Below are 20,292 nucleotides of genomic sequence, written 5' to 3'. Positions count from 1 at the left end.
GGTTGTTCACATGACTACTGAAAATAAAAAACAATCTGAGTGGAATCCTGCCTCATCTTTATAAAGCAAACCAGAATCCCCTTCAAGTGCGGGGAAAAGCAAAGCAAACCAAACCTGGAGCACTTGACAACTATTTCAATTAACTTCAGACATTTTTGTAATTTTTCACTTCTGCTAAACCGCATTGTGGTTTCAGTTATTATTTTTTTCTAATTAAGATGCATAAACATATGTTTCTTGCATCACTTATTTTAGTAGAAAGTCATCTTTAACACCCACAGCTGCTTTCTTTACTAGAAGCTTCTCATTATAAACGGATCAGCCGGCGTGTGACTCTAAGCTGGTCTGTGTTGCTCATCACAGATTGCTTTCGTCTTTGCAAAGATGAACCGCTTGTATCTTTGTTTAGAGTAGCACAGTTTTAAAGCCTTATTGTTTATGATTTGCAACATATTGTTCAGGTAATACTTATCCTGATGCCCTGTTGCAGAAAACCTGTAAGATTTTTTTTTATTCTCTGCTTTTGGCAGCTGACAGATCAATCCTGAGAAGCCCTGGGGCTCCAGAACTTAGAGAAAAGTGGAAGGTTATAAGTAACTGGATTACTATGAATATATAAAACTGTACTCTGTTTCTCTAAATTTATTATTAGACCTCCTTGTGCATTTTAAAAATAAAAATTTTGGCCTTAAAAATATTTACGTTAAGAATAATACATTTTAAACTGTATTCTATTTGTTAAATCACCATAATAGAAGCTCGATGCATACAGCAGAGACTCTGTAACACAAAGAAACCACAATGTGGAGGTTGCAAAGATGCAGCTTTTCAAAGACTTGGTATATTTTATTGTTTAGGGTTTCTTGTAACTTACCAACTTGACTCCATGTCTTTAGTTTTGTTTTATTTAAGCATATACTGCATTAAGACAAGCATACGTAGTCATATATAATTTCCCGCCTACACAAAACGTACTTTATCTAACCATCAAGTGTTTTTAAATCTTATCTCATAAGAACATCAATACACCAGCAATACACCTTGCATGACGAAGTTTTAGTATCTTATATTTTGGGTTATAGCGTATTTATTTTTAAGTCGGAAGTAGGATTGTCCTTTGATCAGTGAATTTCACATAACTTATGACACAAAACTGTGCATCTCTGGTTGTGATCGTGTTTTATCAGATTGAAGTCTAAAATGGATTGCCAGATTAAGAAAGCAGGAGATCTAATCTACAGACAAAATCTCGACCCAGAGATGAAAAAAACTTTTGCTCATTCTGCAACACAACTTTAGGCGTTGAAAGAGGAAACAAAAGATGCAGTTAAAGGTGTATCTTAGAAATTCTGTCACTTCGCATTGCTTTGAGTAGTGTGTAGTGTGGATGTGACCAAAGGGCAATAGTAACTTGGTGCTTGCTTCTTAAGCATGTCAGACTCTTCATATTGATGTGAATCCATCAATAGAAACTGGGATTTGGTATCCATCAAATCTTCATCATTAGAACCCTCTAACTGGGAGTGTTCCATCACTTTACCCCATCTATTAGTGCATTTTGGGAAAGATTGGGGTTAGGTTGCATCCCACTGGTCTTAGACTGCAATGACAACAGAGCTGATAAACCAATATATGAAGTTACCACACACTCTGCTGTGACTGAGTGTGACTTGCAGAGTACAGTGTACAAACAGACATGAGGAGTGTTGTCACATGTGCTGCCTGCAAGTGGTCACCCTGCAGGTTGCTGATGGCTTGTGACGCTGCTTATCTCCTTCTGGTCCACTGTAAGTGGTGGGCTTTAAGCGGTTCCTGGTCATAGCTGTAACGAGTTCCTTTTTAATCTTAAGCCTGCCCTGAAATAAACATGGCCTTGAACAAGCTCCAGTCCAAGAAACACACCTACCAAGCAGTTGTCTTCCCTAAATCTTTCATCTTTACATTGAACCTGAACTGCAGCCTCTGTAAATGCCAGGTGTGCTTTTGTTTCTGTGATGACAGAGACGAACGGAACCAGTCCATCATTGTGAGTGGGGAGTCTGGAGCGGGAAAGACGGTATCAGCAAAATATGCCATGAGATACTTTGCTACAGTTAGTGGTTCTGCCAGTGAAGCAAACGTGGAGGAGAAGGTTTTGGCTTCCAACCCCATCATGGAGGTAAGAATATCAGTCCTGTCATTTAAAAAAGCACAAACAAAGCTCTTTGAACTAAATTTTTTTGAGGTTATACAGAATCCACTGTTAAGATTTTAGTTTATTTACCGAGATCCGTTTTTAATTTTTGAACTTTTCCAGTTTAATATCAAGGCATTTAACTTTAAATTCAAAGTCTGATTATTTCTCCTTGTTATTAACTTTGCAGATACATTTTTGGGGCTTAACATCACGCTCTCTTTTTGACTCATTTCTTTCTGCTGGCCTCAGGCAGCTCTCTGCTGTGAAGTCACAGCTTCTGTGCTTTAGTGTGAGCTGGTATTTCTATTGGAGGTGACGGAGTGCTCCCATATGCCACTTCCTCATCTCCCCCACACTCTCAGCCCTTCGCAGCCACTCTGCTGACATCCCAATTCTCTTCACCACTGCTTTATACACATGTAATCAGAGATGAGCTGATGAAATAAATAAACGGTCAATGGGATATACTTATGTAGTGCCTATTTACCCTCTTCAAAGACTCAAACTGTTTTGTGGTCCCAATTTACACCCACATTCACTTACAGAGCTACCATGCAATAGGCTAACCAGGCCACCCAGAGTGATGTAGGGTCTGTGTCTTGCACAGGAGCTTAAACACATTTCACTGCAGAGCAGAACTGAACATGCTTTCTGAAATGGCCCCTCCATCTTTGCGGAGCTGTGGGTGTGACTGGGTTTGACAGGGAGGTGTTTGCATGTATGCTTGTACGTGTTTAGCTGATGCAGACACAGACTGCAATACCTGCTCTGCTAAATGCCTCCTTGTTTGCAGTGAAAGACTGTGTGTTTGGCCCTAACTCAGCAAGAACCTTCTGTGCTCGTGGATAATCGAATTCTGTTCAGGCTGGCAGCTTGTGTAGCTTTGATGTGTGTTTATGAGCAGCTCCACTCGTTTGCTGACATTTCCTGTTGGGTTAATTGATCAATGCTGTAATGTCTGTCTGAGGATGACTGCTGACTGCTGCTGGGGATATCTGCACAGTGGCTCAGAGGGAATAAAAAGTACCAAAAAAATACTAATAAGCAGTGAGTGGAAAACTAGAAGTTCCTACATCATAGTTGTTTACATCTTGTTGGTTTGAGAAGTGAATACACATCCTTAGAGAACATTTTTTATACAGTTAAAAAACCCTTCTTATTTTTTTGTCATTGATCATAGAAAAAAAACCTAAAGCCAAAAACATATTTTGTACCAGATTTAGTCAAAAGTTTGGTCACAGACAAACAATGATAAAATATGTAATGCGACACAAAATCTTCCTTCTGATCTGATCACAAAAATAAAATATTTCAGCTCTTTAGCCACAGATAAATACTTAATTTCCAGAAGGTCTGAAGTTTATTCTTCCATAAAGGAAATTATTATAATCTGTCAAGATTTTTAAGTTATTCTGACTAAAACCTTTACCTAAAAAGTTTATCCTTAATCTACAAGTTTTAGCCAGTTGCAATCCTATGTCTAACCTCATAGAGATTTCCTGTCACTGCGTTGTCATCATAATAGAAATGATCTCTGTCAGGAGTTTCAGTTAAAGCACATCACAGTACCAAACATCATTACTTTATTCAAAGTCATGTAAACTGCCACTTTATTAACAGAGTTTTTTGGTAACGTATGGAACGGCCTTACAAATGGTGGACATCCCAGAATATTCCCCCTCACATCAGACTCCATTTTCAGCAAGATTTTAAAAGCCAAATACCACGTCTCACTCTTACACGGCCAAGTGTTGAGACTGAATCTCCCATTGCTCCCGGTGGAATGTGTGTGTGAATGGGACTGTGACTGTAAAAGTCTTTGAGCCTTGAACAAAATGGAAAAGCTCTTTATAAGTAGACGCCAGTTACAGAAAAACAGATAAAGTTGTTTTATTCATTTGAGGTTTTAACAGCCTCCTTTTTGAAGAAAGGTCTTATATATTCTCCAAACCCTGACAGGAAGAAAAGTTTTCTCTTTACTGAAACCTCTCCATGGTATCACAGATTCATTGTAGGACATTTAGAGATGATCTTGTTTGTTGAGTCCCAGCTGTAGAATTGGAACTTTCAGTTGAAAAGGAAAACCATTTGATGCAACACAAATGATGAAATGAATATAGAACATCTCACTTTGCCATCTACAGTGACCATAAGAAGATCTGTCTTTTTTGTTCATTTTTCAGGCTATCGGTAATGCAAAGACAACAAGGAACGACAACAGCAGCCGCTTTGGGAAATACATTGAGATCGGCTTTGACAATCGTTATCGCATCATTGGTGCCAACATGAGGACATATCTTCTGGAAAAATCCCGAGTGGTGTTTCAGGTGAGTTCGTATTACTTTTTACAGCTTTATTAGATTCTGTATCTTAATTAGTGTCTGTTACAGTGGGGGAAATGTATTTGCCTCTGTCACACTTCAGAAGATAAGAAGTCTGCAACCTTGATCATAGGTACACTCTTCAACTGTGAGACAGAATGTAAAGCAGCAGAATCCAGAAAATCACATATGATTTTTTTTAAAATAAAATATTTGTTTAATGGGGCAGAAAATAAGTATCAACTCAATAACAAAAGTTCACCTTGATAGTTTGGGATAATGGTTGGCAATGGCAGAGGTCAAATGTTTCCTTTTGGTTTTCACAAACTGTATTTTGGTCCATTCATCCATGCAGATCTCCTTAAGAGCTGTGATGCTTTGGTGCTATTGCTGGACAACTCAGATCTTTCAACTCTATTGGATTGAGGACCAGAAACTGACTGACAACCTTAAAGTACTTTTTACTTGGTCACTATTTTGTTGCCTGGGTGATGTGTTTGGGGATCATTTTCATGCTGAAGGATTCAGACATGTTCCATTCCCAATACTCTAAAAATGGAACAATGTTTTTGCCCAAAATCTTGTCATACTCATTTATTCTTTCCTTAATACGGATTAGTTATCATGCTCCCTTTGCAGAAAAGCAGCCCCAAAGCATGATGCTTTCACCCCCATACTTCACAATGGGTTTGGTGTTCTTGTGATGCAATCACAGCAAGTGGTGTTCAAATAAGATCATCCAGATGGTATCTGGGAAACTTTAGACAGACCTGGACATCGTAGTGTACTGTATACTGGCTTATACAGGGGACCTTTGGAACACTGCAGGATTTTAATCCATGGAAGGTAAAAGTAACCTTTGTTACTGTGGTCCCAGTCCTCTTCAAGTCATTGACCAGTTCTGTAGTTCTGAGCCATTTTCTTACTTTTTCCTAAAATCCTTTGTGCCCCATCAGGTGAGATCCTGCATGGAGCCCCAGATAGGAATAGATTGTCAGTGATCTTGAATTTATTCTTCTCTAATAATTTCTCCAACAGTTGCTCTTCTCTCTCCAAGCTGCTTGCGTATTGTAGATTGGTTCTTCTCCGTTTTGTTCAGGTGACTAATCTTGTCCCTGGTGTCCTTAGACAGCTCTTCAGTCTTGGTAATGGTGGAGAGGTTGCAGTCTGACTCTTTAAGGGTGTAGACAGGGATCAGTTATACATATAACTAGTTCAAACTTGTGCCATTAAATACAGACACGTGGGGGACAGAAGATCTTAAAGAAGTAGTAACAGGTCTGTGATGGACAGTGTTGTTGTTTCTGCACTGATATACATATCAACTTTAAAAATCATACAATGTGATTTTTCTAAATTCTTTTTTGCATTCTGTTTCTTAGTTGAAGTGTATTTTTAAGGAACATTACAGACTTCTCATCTTTTTACATGATGGAAATTGCAGAATTGGCGTCTGTCAAATACTTTTTTTGCCCTCTGTGCATGGACTGCAGGATTCACAATGAACACACATAGTAATCTTCCTTAACAGATCATTTGAATGTTTAGCTTTATTTGGAAAAGAACAGATCTCTTGAATAGTTTTCTTCCAAAGTTTGTAGACATTGGAACTCTTGTGTATGAATCCTCTGTGGTAAAATGTTGCTCCACCTGTTTATGAGGATTTACTGCTCCAGAACATTGTTGCTTCTTGTGAGCCTAAATAAAGAGAATTTCCTGAAAGGTCTGCTGAGCATCCTCTTGCAGGATAAGTCAGTTGAGCCTGTCGGTTTAGGTTCTGGCAATATAAGGAACTCTCTGGGATTTGGCTACAGTCATTAAAAATGCTTTATGTCAGAGTAGATGCACAATACTCTGAAAATGTACTGACTTCTGTACAGAAACACAAGAGTATATGGTGAGCTAACCTATCTGGTGGACATTTTAAAAAAACTTTGAGACAGAAAATAAACTGAACCCATCCTTGAACCTTCTTCCACCCATTTTAACAGTACTGTGTATTAAACTGTGATAACTTCTCTTAAATCAGTGCAAGTCAAATGAGAGCTTGTTTTAATATATTCAGTTATTTTTTTATTGTGTCCCTTTTTTTCAGTTGTTGTTTTTACTGATATTCTGAAAAAAAAATCTAAGGCTCCTTTTATTTTTCTCAGACATGTCAGATGACACCTGCACATGTTCAGCATGTGAGCTTCTAGGCTCACTTTAAAAACGATTAGACTACTTTTATCTTTGCAGGTGTTCACATTACACACACACACACACACACACACTTTGCCGTAAAGAGAAATGAGGATGTTAGTCAAGAAAAAAAAAAAACTTCTGTCTAGCATTCCCACAGCTGATTCCTGTAAGTGTTGTGTGCATGCATGCATGCCAGTATGAAAGGGTGTTGCCTCTTGAATGTGGGACAAAGGTAACAGACTTCAGGTGTTCAGAAATCCACATTTTTCACTCAATTTGTCACAGAAATTGCTGTTTTTCTTTTCACTAATCTTTTTTATTGGCATTGTCAGTAGATAAGGTTTGAGATTTTGAGAAAAAAAAAGCCTGTTCACTGTCATACCTGAACTGCAGAAACACGTGTGCTTTATTTTAGGTGTGTCAAGTTTTCTATTTCCTTTAAATCTGTTCTCATGCCCTTAAGCTAAGCTCCAAGGTTTTACCCCTAAATCTTTTTGCTGACAGTCTTTTTTAATTATAAATCAAATGTAGAATTAACTAAAAATCTGTACAAATGTATCTAAAATATAGTGTACACTTGAGTGTGTCATTTTCCGACAGGTTTTTTGTGTTTTTTATCAATCCTCTTACATCTCTTTGGTCTGTCTCCTTTCTTATAGGCTGACGAGGAGAGGAATTATCATGTCTTTTATCAGCTCTGTGCTTCCGCACATTTACCCGAGTTCAAGAACCTCAGACTCAGTAAGTCACTCATCGTTTTAGCTCTATCCATCAACACGTTACAACTTTGTGAACAATTGGAGTAAGATCTTAACATTTGAATTTATCGTGAATGGAACTTGATGATATAATGAAGCTCTTTTTGATCTGGGTTATCACATGTTTCTATAAATAACTGGTTTTCGTCACGCAGAGACAAGGGTTTCCGCTGATGCAGCCTGACTTTTTAGTTAATCTATTTTAGGAGATTACAAGAATTTGTCAAAAAGGTTACTGTGTTAGTAAAATATACCCTTTATCCAAAGTCACTGGAGGAAAAAAGCTTATGAAAACTAAAATATTAAAGATCCACTCCAATGTAAATCGTATTTTGGGTGTTTTTTAACATGTTCTTGTAGCAGTTTTCTCATAATGGAGGATATAAAACAATTTAGAATTAAAACTGTTTCTGAGTATTCTTTATTCAAATCAGGAGCAGATGAAACCCTGAAGTTTAAAGAAGCTCATGTTTGTGACGCAGCTACTGCCATAAGCGGGTCAAAATTCCTCTTCTCCACTCCAGCTCTAATGCATCCACTTGCAGACAAATAGATCCAGTAACGTCTTGATTTTCGTCCTCTGATCTTGCATCTGTAGCTGGCAAGCTGTACGGCTTGATAGCTCCAGAACTCCTAGATAGCTGAGCTAATGTTAGCTTGGGCTTGTGAGGTGCTATAAGCTTGTGGAAGGGAGTGTAAACACAAGGCTGATGGGAAATTAAACAAACTTTTGTGCAAACGGTGCCACCCACAAACCAGAGGCAGATTTCTAACGAATTCCTGCTGTGGATTTTTTTGCTAAAACCAAATAATCATAATTAAAAGACCATGAATGATTTTATAATTGATATATATAGTTAGAGTGGAAATTCAAGTATTTAGGAATATGTAATTCACCTTAATGAAAATGTATATGGATAATAGAGAAATTGATTAATTTAGGGGACATAATAACAGCTATATTATAAAATGTTCCCACTGATGGTAATATGATGTTATTTTTCCTTGAATTTTGCCAATTTAAGGTCAAATTTTGTTTACACACATTTTATACCATCTGTAAAGGCAGCTTTATATACCATCCGTAACAATATCTTTTTTTACTTTTTAATTGCTAAAATTGACAAATTAGTCCTGATCCAGCTATCAGTGATTTATTGCACCTTTTTACATGAATCTGTTGCTCCTTCTCGCTGGTGGAACAGGATCTCATAGAGAGTGCTCCCATTGTGGAACTGCACCTGCTCATCTTGGTCATGAGCGCACATTCACGCTCACACAAGCATTTTCTGCTGCCACCCTCATTTACAGCCTCTCTGTTGACGACACACACACACACAGCTGCTGTCTTTTCCTCTCATGCTGACTTCCTGGCCCTGTTAATAGAGTGGTTGTCACAGTAATGCTAGTGCCTCCTGTTGCCAGGCAACAGGCCATACCCTAATTCAGAGTTAAATGTGTATAAAGAAGCCGATTGTAAAAAGTTGGGATTAGCAGAGTTCTCATATAAAAGTGCCTTTGATAAGTTAGACTTCTGAGAACCTGGGCCTCTCACGCGGTCTCCGACAGTGAATGTTCACTGAGCAGATGTGAGTGCTCGGGTCAGTCAGGGTTTGAGAGACAAACTTGGAGTTTGTAAAGCTGCAGAACATTTCTGACCCAGTCTAACAGTAAAAACAACTGCTGTTCAAACCTTTAGCTGTGACTGTCTATGATTTTTAGTGTTTGACTTTAAACTCCCCATGCATGTGAATCTATAAACTATTTTTTTCTCCCTCAGGTAGTGCAAATGACTTCCTGTACACCCGACAGGGTCGCAGCCCCGTTATTGAAGGTGTGGATGACACCAAGGAGCTTTGCACCACTCGTCATGCCTTCACACTGCTCGGTAGATAAAATGCAGATTTTGATTTTTCAGAATTTTGATACGCTTAACTGTTCATTTTATTGTTCTAATGTTAAATGAATCCATACGTTGTGTTTTGTTTGTCGTTCTCAGGCATTAATGAGTCGTATCAGATGGGCTTGTTCCAAGTTTTGGCTGCTATTCTCCATCTAGGGAATGTGGAGATAAAAGACAGAGATGCAGACAGCAGTCTTATTGCTGTAAGGATAAACTTTTCATTGCAGGGAGAAAGGGGGAGGGTATTAGTTTGTAGACAAAAGTTTATTAAAAACCAACTCAGAGGAAAATCATGTTTTTGGTGTTTTTATAATTTTCTTGTGGCATTTTCTTATGATGGGAGACGTATATAAAGAAAATTAAGCTTAAAAATGAGTAAAATTTAGTATTTCTTTTATTAAAATGTTGGTGATTCAGGAAAAAGAGCTTATTTATTAAATCTTCTGGGCGGGCCACAAGATTCCGGCACTGCTTCAGTCTGATGCATGCACCTGTAGACATCCAGATCTGTGTTTGTCTTCTTTTTCCTTATCCAAGCTTTCTTCTGGCTCAAAACTGCACAGTTGGAAAGCTCTAATATGTTCTAGAACTAACTATGTTCTAGAAAATAAACCTTTTTTTTAAATTTTGGCTAAAAACTGCATAATCATAATTAAAAGACAACTAGGGCGCTTTTAGAATAGATCTAAAGATATGATCGTTGTGGGTCTTTAACTTGATATTTTTGTTGTAATAAAAAAAAAGGCAAAAATACACGTTGCAGTTCTTCAAAATCCTGTTCTTTTAGGCTTATTAATGAACAGATCTCTTTTGTTCTAGCCCAACAATCGGCACCTGACGGCTTTTTGCGAGCTGGTTGGCGTAACCTACCAGGACATGTCCCAGTGGCTGTGCCACAGGAAGCTGAAAACGGCCAACGAGACTTACGTCAAGCCTCTTCCTCGCCTTCAAGCCACCAACGCTCGCGATGCCCTCTCCAAACACATCTACGCCAAGCTCTTCAACTGGATTGTAGAGCATGTCAATAAGGCTTTGGTCACTAATGTGAAGCAGCACTCTTTCATTGGAGTCCTCGACATCTACGGGTACGTCTACAAAAGTGGCTGTTAGAAATTGCTCACACTTAGAAATATGATATTCCTTTAAATCTTGATTGAGTAATATATCAGGTTTAATGTAAAACAGTCTTTTTTTTTTTTTTTTATTCTACTGCTAGTAATGAACAGTTCTGGGAATGTCCCTCATTAAGGTGCAGGGAGTGCATGATTTACAGTCATGAGTTGGGACCTCATGTAAAGTTGGATACATTGGACAGTTTGATGTAAATCTGTGATGTGTCATTTAAATCCTAACCGAACATTGAACTTACACTTTTAAACCACATGTTTACGGTGATGCTTGTGTGCATCACTTAAACTGTTGCTCAGGCTTGACCCTGACACAGCTGCAGGTGAGAAACAGAATGTACTGAAAGAAAAAAGACGACAGGATTTGTACAAAAGGTCAAATGTCTCAAAAGTTGAGACATTTGTACTTAACTCTGTGTTTGACTTTACTCTGTACTTCTTTTTCCTTAACTATCTAGTAAAGTGTTGTGGAAAGCCACGGTTTTAATTATAGGCTCCATGTTAAACACAGTTGAAGTAATCGTTCTTAGCTTAATCTGGTCAAATATTCCAAACTCTTCTGGTTAGAACCCATCTTGAGCTCACAGCACATTCTTGGCAGAATGGATTCAACTGAGTAACAGATTGATCATAAATCATCATAGCCACTGAAACAGTTCCAGATCTTTGCGTGGAAGAAGAAAAAAAGTTCAGAATAGATTGTGTAACATTTTTAAAAGTTGCTGCTTGTTAAAATTCCTGGTTTCTTATCGCTTCCTAGTGTGTGATTCCCCCAGTTGGAAATAAAAAAAAAATACTGATGTTAAAATGTTTTATTTTTACTTTGTTTCATTTACATTTTTGCATCTAACAGCAAAGCTGATTCTCCATTTCTCTGTGGAATATTTCTTAAAAGAAATTCATAATTTATCACTCTTGAATTTAATAAAAAAATATATGTTGGAATAAAAACACAGTGAACAAGAAGGTGTTAATTTGCCTTTTTTTGTTCTTTTTTTCCCCTCAAGGTTTGAAACATTTGAAATTAACAGTTTTGAGCAGTTCTGTATCAACTACGCCAATGAAAAACTCCAGCAGCAGTTCAACATGGTGAGTTTTTACATTTTAATGCACGTCAAATGTGTGAAAATCCTCTCAACTTGTGGAGGAACCCAAATCTGTGTTTGTGTTTGTCCAGCATGTGTTCAAGCTGGAGCAGGAGGAGTACATGAAGGAGCAAATCCCCTGGACTCTGATCGACTTCTACGACAATCAGCCCTGCATCAACCTCATTGAAGCAAAGATGGGCATCCTGGACCTGCTGGACGAGGAATGCAAGGTGAGAGTCAGCATTTGGAAAACATTTAAAGAATATAAAGTCACAGAGAAAAAAACACAACCCACATTTTTCTGTTTTATATATTATCTGATCCTGATGGAAGCTTTATTCTGGAAAACTACTGGATTCTCCCCACCATATTACTCATTCTGGCCACATATTCAAGACTCTCGGTCATGTGTTAAAAATCCATCCACCATCCATCTCGTTAAATTGAAACCCTCAAGCTAGCAAAGTTATTGAAAAGTTTCTATTCCCAGAAAAGAGCCAGTGAGGAAACAGAAGAAGAGCCTTTGACTTAAAAGGTTTTCAGACATGAACCAGGAGTCTTTACTCCAAATATGGATTTATTGTGACAGTTTTCCCAAACGCGTTAATATAATGCATAGTATTCAGCAACTGGCTGTGTAAAGTTAAATGATTATTAATTAACTTTATTCAGAAAGGGAAAATGCATATTAATGAACATTAAAACAAACATAAACATGTCAGATTACAGCTGCAGGCTAATTCCATCTGGAAACAGAGTTTAAGAGAAAGATGGTACACATTAAATTATAAAACACAGTTAAAATATAAATTAAATACACAATAAGATTTGAACCGATAAACCATTTTTAAAATTAGAGCTTGCTTTGTAATAAAATTTTTTTATTTTTTAGTCATTTGTGATTGCAAATTTGAGACGCCAAAAGCCACAATTTTTCCTAAAAATGAAAAAATTTGCACTTTCTCTTATTATTATTGGTATTCTATTCCAGAAGGTGGAGCCCTGGAATGACAATACATTGAGTGAGAAATAAGTTTGTATAAATGGGACCTCACAGACACCTCTAACAACAACCCGAGTTACTCTGGAGGAGCATCTGAATGATTTCTGCTGAAGGAAATCATTCAGTGGTGGTGGGGGCTGAACCATGTGTGACTTTATAGACAAGCTGATTTAAATGTTCAAAGATGCTGCTAATAATGTTGCTTAAATGGTGGATTCCCGTTTATTATTTTTAAAATACTAGTTTTATATACATTTCATAAAATTGACTTATCTGTGCTGTAGGTGGAAAAATGTTCCCATGAATGATTATCAAAGTTCATCAGGTTGTGGGCTTTTCCTTCACATCCATTCTTCTCTACTGTTTGGTTTTGTGCTTTTGTCAATCTGCTTACATCACTTCCATTTACATGTATACTTAAGATTTCCTGCTCAATAGAAACTGTGTTCTTTTTTTCTTAGTGACACTAAAAACCATCTTATCTCTCAACTTTTGCAAAGTTTCTTTGAAACTGTTGACATTTGAGGAGGAACTGGCACCTTTGCAGGAACGCAACTAGTCTGTAAACATAAAGTGGTGGGAAAAAAAAAACATCGATTTCGTCTCACTAATCATCCCTGCTATCATTAAGTTTGTGTTTCTAAGAAAATAAATCTACTTTTCCTGTATTTCTCTTGATCCTTTTCACTCCTTTCTTCTAAACCAGATGCCTAAGGGTTCTGATGATTCATGGGCGCAGAAGCTGTACAACACCCACCTGAAGACATGTTCTCTCTTCGAGAAGCCACGCATGTCCAACCGCGCCTTCATCATCCAACATTTCGCTGATAAGGTGGGCTGGTCACAAGTGTTCCTTCTGTCCAAACAGAGTATCAAGCTGACAAATGGTATCAATGCTTTTCTCTTGAAGCATGAATGGGTTTATTTGCTCGTTGGACTAAATGGTTCCATTGAACAGGCAGAACTTTTTAAATAGCCGTCAAGAAGATCATTTTTGTCTTTTACAAATAGTTACATTTTCAGTTAATTTTGCTGTGCAGGATCTTTGAATGGTCTTTAATGTGAGACAGTGAGATTTTCCACCTGTTTGCAGCAGTGATAGAACTGGGTGTGTTTTTAAGAAGTTTTCCTTCCGTTTCACTCAAATATTGAAAATTAAAACTATATCTCTGTTCCCTATAATGACTGCTACGCTGTTGCTGTTCAGGTGGAATACCAGTGTGATGGCTTCCTGGAGAAAAACAAGGACACTGTCAATGCAGAACAGATCAATGTGCTGAAGGCTAGCAAGGTGAGATCCACAACACATATCTTTACATTCCTGCATCGCTCCTCTGAGCTAATAACAAAAAAATATTGTTAAACTGAGTGTAGCAGCTCCCTCTAGTGGCCAAATGAGTGCAATGACATTATTATCTAGGAGATTCAGTTCAAAAATTGTTTGTTATACATAAAATATTGAATATAGTTATAATAATGAGAGATTAGTCCAGAGTAAAAGGCTTTAAGAAACAGATTTTTATATTTTTCTCTAAATTAGTGTATTAGCTCCCATAAACATTCACTAACACTATTTTTTTTGCCAAATACATATGCTGTGAAGTCTGAATTAGTTACAAACACCAGAGTTAAAGTGTGTCATTTAATCTCCAAAAATAAAAAAAATGATTGAAGGCACATCATCTTAAAACAGACTAACAGGATTAAATTAATCAAAACCTTGTCTACAGTCACACACTGATGTGTGTATAAATATACAGAGAACAAGAGACAAAGGTTTTAGCCAAAAATACTCACACTGACCTTCAACTGTTCTTTTGAAGACTCAACATCAGAATTGGGTTACGAGTTAAATGCAGATCCATGCTCTGACCTCTAGCAGGACCTCCTAATGTACACAAACATTTTGACACACACACTCTCTCTCATGGACTCTGACAATTAGGATTAAGCGATAATTGGCTCATGAGATTTAGCATAATGAGGTTTCTTTTTAGCCTTCTTCAAAATGAAGCATCAGATTATATATTCACATGACGACAGATGTGTTGACAGTCCTCAGTTTCACACAGAAACCTGCAGTTTAACTCTTACTTTGTGCTGAAAACTGTAGCCTGTTTTGCTGAATCCAGGATGGATGTGGACGGAGGTTTTCTGATCTCCCTCTGCATCATGAACTACAAAGCCCATGAGTCTGCATCTCTGCTGACTTCTGCTTGCACATCTGATCAGTGGGATGCTTTAATGAGCGTCTGATGCAGTGATTTCCCCTGATGCCCTGCAATTCAGCATTTCTAATCTGATTGCAGCAGATAAAGCAAACTCTGTTCATTTCTCCACTATGGACATGAATGCTTGAAAGTCAGTAGAAATCTGTTTTGAACAGGGTCCTGTTTTCTTTATTTTTAGCCTTTAAGCATCATCAGCATGCTTTTTTTTCCCACTTGTTTCCTCTACATTCATCGCTTGGATGGGGGTTTTCATCATTTTTTATGTTTGGGTTTCTGTTGATTTTTCCATTTTAATGCCATTGTGTTTGTTTGATTGTGTCTCTGTATGTTGTCCATGTATGTTGGGTTGTGTCCTCATCATGACAACCTTCCCTGCCAGCAGAAGGTAAACAGTGGCGTTCTCTCGACGCCGGTCCGCCTTTAGCTCTTCATTCATCTTTCTCTTCATTTGTCTGAGTTCTTACAAGCTAACACAGAGGAGTTTGAAGTTGTGTTGGTGTGACTGTGCCTTTGTTTGCTGCATGGGGACCACCAAAGGAACAGGGGGAGGAAAAAGGGGCTTCAGAAGAACAATGAGAAACAAAGGAAAATGATGCTGAGAGCAGCCTGCTTAATGATGCTGGTTTGAAACCCAGCATGGCATTTCTGTGAACACAGCTGGAGGGCCTGAAGCTGCACACATGACACAGCCTCCTCCTCCTCATTCACCTTCAGGTTATACATGCAACACGACTGATGTGTGTGCATTGTTCCTGAAGCAGCAGTATGGTAACACAATACCATACTGTCATATATGGTCTCTTCCATAAATGACTAAATAACTTTTTATTTGTTTTGAAAAACTGACTGTGAATGAGTTGCTTAACACTAACAAATTAAGTTTATCGATCTACTCACATTTTTTCTGTTATTTAAATGTCACATTTCTATTCATTTATGAATGTAAGAGATGTTTAAAATTAATTTCTGCAGCAGTTTTAATATGGTTGTTTTAAAACTACATTTTTGACCAGTAAAAGATTTAAAATCATTTAAAAAAAGCGTTTTCTATGAGATTGCTTTTTTTATATGTAATCTAAAGTGAATTATCTGATTCTTATTGATCAAGAAAGAAAACAGTTATATTTCTTTATCGGTATTAGATTTGTAAAACCACATTGTATCTGTTTCTCTGTTTGACGACATGTGGGGTGCCTTTCCCAGTTTGACCTTTTGGTGGAGCTCTTCCGAGACGAGGAGAAGGCAACCAGCCCCACGGGTCAGACCCCCGGCACCGGAGGCCGCACCCGCCTCAGCATCAAACCAGACAAGGGTCGGGACACCAGCAGCAAGGAGCACAAGAAGACTGTCGGCTGTCAGGTGAGGATGAGCTCCTGGAGCAGAAACATGACAGATGTCCCTGCACTTCATCAGCAGATTGGCATTTGGCTGTAAAATAGGTCGTATTGCTTGTAAATTGGAGTTTGGTGCTGCTCAGTTTTATTGTGTTAAAAATTAAAGCTGAGGATTTTTGTTCTGTTTTTCATAGTTTCGTAATTCTCTGCAAATGCTGATGGAGACTTTGAACGCGACCACTCCGCACTACGTCCGCTGCATCAAACCCAACGACTTTAAGCTGGCCTTCTCGTAAGTCCTCTCTGTCCATGTGTCGGCATCGCTTCTTTTTATTTGCAAAAACTGTAGGAAATTGTTCATGCTAAACCTAAACGAAAGTTTTTAAAGCAAATGCATTAAAAATACAAGATGTTTGCCAGTGTTTCTACTTTCTGTTTTTTTGCTGCTGTAAGCTAGATTTTCCCCACATGGATTATCATTTATGGAAGTTTTCACTTTAATACCCAACATAATAAAACAGTTATCCAACAAAGCTGGAGTAAATCAATGATCACATCAGTTCATATTTCTGACTGCTTAATGAGATTAGTTTTTTTAGGATTTTATTTCTGTCAAAACGTATCTGTAATTTAATAAAACCACATAGTTGATTGAGAATGTTCAGAGCTTTATATCCTTGAGTTTTGTTGACGTCTGTTCTTGAAATGGAACTACAAGAAACTGAATCTCCTCACACACTTTCAATGATGTCCATGTTGACTGTGATCTGGTGCTGTTGGCAGCTTTGACCCCAAGCGTGCGGTGCAGCAGCTCAGAGCGTGCGGTGTCCTGGAAACTATTCGCATTTCTGCTGCAGGATTCCCGTCCAGGTACTGATGCAGCTCTGGAATAAGGCTGCAAGCTTTTGGATTCTTTTTCACCAAACACTTGACTGTAAATTCACCTCAGCGTTATTGGGCATAAAAAGAGAAAAGTAGACAAAATTTTCGGTTTTCTAAACATTTTTTTTTGCATCTCAGATGGACGTACCAGGAGTTCTTCAGCCGCTACAGAGTACTGATGAAACAAAAGGACGTTCTCGCAGACAAGAAGATGACCTGCCGGAACGTTCTGGAAAAACTAGTGCAGGTCAGAGAGCTGCTTTTTTTAAAAATATTTTTTAAAGTCTTTCTGTTCCTCTCATCTGTGTTTGTTAAACCTTTAGGACAAGGACAAGTACCAGTTTGGAAAGACCAAAATCTTCTTCAGGGCTGGCCAGGTGGCTTACCTGGAGAAGCTGAGGGCAGACAAGCTGCGCGCCGCATGTATCCGCATCCAGAAAACCATCCGCTGCTGGCTGGCCCGCAAGAAGTATCTGCGCAAGCGCAGTGCCGCAATCACCATTCAGAGGTTCACCCGAGGATACCAGGCCCGCTGGTTAGTAGCCGCATCACAACACAAAATTCTTAACATTTTTGTTACAAGTTACACTGAAATCATAAAAACAAATTTGTGCTTCTTTCAGTTTGGCTAAGTTCATGCGTCGCACTCAGGCAGCTACCATCATCCAGAAGTACCAGAGGATGTGTGTGGAGAGGAAACGCTACAGGCAGAAGCAGGCTGCTGCCCTGGCCATGCAGACCATACTCAGGGCTTACATGGCCCGGCAGAAGTACCAGGCGGTAAGATCACACAAAAAAAATCACTTGATAATGTGTTAGGAAGCGGTTTAAATAACTTGCTTAAAAGTCTCATTGTCTCTTCAGCTTTTGCGAGAACACAAGGCAGTTATAATCCAGAAGTTCATTCGGGGCTGGTTGGCCCGGTGCTGGTACAAGCGCTGCCTGGAGGCCATCGTCTACCTGCAGTGCTGCATTCGTAGGATGAGAGCCAAGCGGGAGCTGAAGAAGCTGAAGATTGAGGCTCGATCAGTCGAACACTTCAAGAAGCTCAACAAAGGCATGGAGAACAAGATCATGCAACTGCAGAGGAAGATTGACGAGCAGGTGACATCCTAATCTCCAAAATGTCATCATCACTGCTTCTTTTTCTGTTTTTAATCAAAGTTTTTTTTGTTTTTTTTATACATCAGCATAAAGACAATCGGTTGATTAATGAGAAGCTGGTGAGCTTGGAGAGCTCCTACTCAACTGAAAGTGAGCGGATGCGCAGTGAGCTGAACCGGCTGCGAGGCGCAGAGGAAGACGCCAGGAACAAAACCAACCAGGTGTCATCCCTGCTGGAGGAGCTGGAGAGGCTGAAGAAGGAGCTGAGCACCACACAGCAGGAGAAGAAGACCATCGAGGACTGGGCGCAGACCTACAGGGTCGAAATGGAGAAGGTAGCACGACATCCACAAAGAGCATCTGCACATTGGTCTTTAGTGGGCTTCCTAAAACTTGTTGAAACATTTGTTTAGCAAATTGTGTAATGTGAATACATTTTCAATCAAAGTGTAAATAATTGACTTCTTTTCACAGGTTCTTAGTTTAAGTTAAAGATGAAGTAGTGCTTATTTAGTAGAAGTTCTCAGACTTTTCCTACTTGTTTTTGTCAGATTGTTTTTTTTCGATTTAAGGAAAACAGTTTTTCACTAATTTAGGGTCCACATCAAACAAGGGGGGAAGGGGCTCATGGGGGGCTCAGAGGGCAAAGTTGCCCCGGGTCAGGTGAGCAACGGAGAGCAACTTTTGTTAGTGGGTAGAGTGCTGTGACCTTCATTTAGCTTCTCCCATCAATGTTTACCACAGCATAAAAAAAAAAAAAATCTAATTTATAAATGACTCTGTTCCTGCCCTCTCCTACAAATGTTTTAGACTGTAGTGTTAGTAATAAACATATTTACATGTAAGTGTAAATAGAAGGTGTGTGTGAACGAGGTGTGTGGCCTTCAGTTATTTATACGGAGAGAGTTTGAACTGACACATCCCAGATTTAAAGTGTTTCTTTTGTGGTCAGATGGTTTCGGAGCTGAAGGATCAGAACGGAACGCTGAAGAAGGAGAAGGACGACTTGAACAGGATGATTCAGGAACAGAGTCAGCAGATGACGGGTACGTCTCCCTGCGTCATGTAGCATCACTAATTCCTTTCTTTTTTTTCTGCACAATATTTGGTACCACTTTATGATAACATTCCTTAATAAACTTCTAATAATGTAGTATTAAGCTGTTTATAAATGTATTTTCATTAGTAGGTGTCTTATACATGACTTACAAGTTCAAATAAACTGCTCATGAAGACATTTATTAACATTTGATAATCCTTTATAAAATATTTATTCACATTAGTTTATTAACTTTTATTACCATTATCCTGTCCACCTTTCTCCACCTTTATCATGGTATGGATAACACGTCAATGTAAGGCTTGGATCATAAGATAACACAATGTTAAATATATTAATCATAAATACTCTACTGCTTCGTGGTAGTGAGACAAGTAATCAACGAGCATGTACATATTTTTTTCCTTTGCGCAACTTACTTAATATTGGAATATTTTTGCAAGATTATCAGCAAAAAAAAAAAAAAAAGGCGATCCAGTTCAAGATGGACTTTGGACCCAAGAACAGGATGGTGCTCCGCCTCTGACACGTCCTACGAGAAACTAATGCTTGAAAAAGGTTCTTGGGTACATATAGAAAGTAAATGATCGGGACTGAAGGAATGCAGACGCAAGAATGAGGCGGTGGGCGTTAAGGGTTTGAAAAATGGTTTAAAATGTCCTTGTGAACAGTTTGAGTGGTAACTGGATGACTAGACCTCAAGCGTACGCCACCTGGATGAATGAGAACCTTCAACACTTTGAGTGTTCTGCAGCCTCCTACAGTGTGGGCTATTTTTTTATTTTTTTGCCACAAAGAATAGAATCTGAAAGATAAACTTTACAACTTTAACAGAAGCATTAGTAGTGTGGTATTGAGCTGCTTGATCCCTTACATGTGGTTTATGAATGGTTTGTGAAGATTAATACGCTTTAGATTGGCGGGCTGCGAAACACTCAAACTGTTAACAAGTGTACTGATTGTGATCTTGTTATTAACTTACAAGGCATTTGTAGAGCTAATGTTAACAAATATTTTATAAAGGATTAACAAATGACAACTAGAGAAAATTGCATTTCCTGCGGAAATACGTTTGATTGCAGTTTTGCAGAAGGTGGTTTCTTTAATTGCTTCATTGCATA

At 38.4% G+C, this 20,292-nt stretch overlaps 1 protein-coding gene across 7 annotated transcripts in view; it reads left to right on the top strand.

The window, feature by feature from the left end:
* The window catches only part of myo5aa (myosin VAa), a 54,360-nt gene that overhangs the window by 17,524 nt on the left and 16,544 nt on the right, over positions 1 to 20,292 (top strand). For all 7 annotated transcript variants that reach the window (XM_024295158.2, XM_024295157.2, XM_024295161.2 and 4 more), the window contains 19 exons: positions 2,002 to 2,158; positions 4,360 to 4,503; positions 7,341 to 7,422; positions 9,220 to 9,327; positions 9,439 to 9,545; positions 10,162 to 10,427; positions 11,477 to 11,558; positions 11,647 to 11,787; positions 13,267 to 13,392; positions 13,768 to 13,851; positions 15,995 to 16,150; positions 16,320 to 16,417; positions 16,909 to 16,995; positions 17,146 to 17,254; positions 17,331 to 17,542; positions 17,631 to 17,787; positions 17,872 to 18,111; positions 18,198 to 18,446; positions 19,064 to 19,157. In XM_024295158.2, coding sequence (XP_024150926.1) covers positions 2,002 to 2,158; positions 4,360 to 4,503; positions 7,341 to 7,422; positions 9,220 to 9,327; positions 9,439 to 9,545; positions 10,162 to 10,427; positions 11,477 to 11,558; positions 11,647 to 11,787; positions 13,267 to 13,392; positions 13,768 to 13,851; positions 15,995 to 16,150; positions 16,320 to 16,417; positions 16,909 to 16,995; positions 17,146 to 17,254; positions 17,331 to 17,542; positions 17,631 to 17,787; positions 17,872 to 18,111; positions 18,198 to 18,446; positions 19,064 to 19,157 — 2,699 coding nt within the window. The remainder of the gene's footprint in view (positions 1 to 2,001; positions 2,159 to 4,359; positions 4,504 to 7,340; positions 7,423 to 9,219; positions 9,328 to 9,438; positions 9,546 to 10,161; positions 10,428 to 11,476; positions 11,559 to 11,646; positions 11,788 to 13,266; positions 13,393 to 13,767; positions 13,852 to 15,994; positions 16,151 to 16,319; positions 16,418 to 16,908; positions 16,996 to 17,145; positions 17,255 to 17,330; positions 17,543 to 17,630; positions 17,788 to 17,871; positions 18,112 to 18,197; positions 18,447 to 19,063; positions 19,158 to 20,292) is intronic.

The sequence above is a fragment of the Oryzias melastigma genome, linkage group LG3 (assembly GCF_002922805.2).
Source record: "Oryzias melastigma strain HK-1 linkage group LG3, ASM292280v2, whole genome shotgun sequence".
NCBI lineage: Eukaryota > Metazoa > Chordata > Actinopteri > Beloniformes > Adrianichthyidae > Oryzias > Oryzias melastigma.
This window is presented reverse-complemented; position numbering and strand designations above follow the sequence as displayed.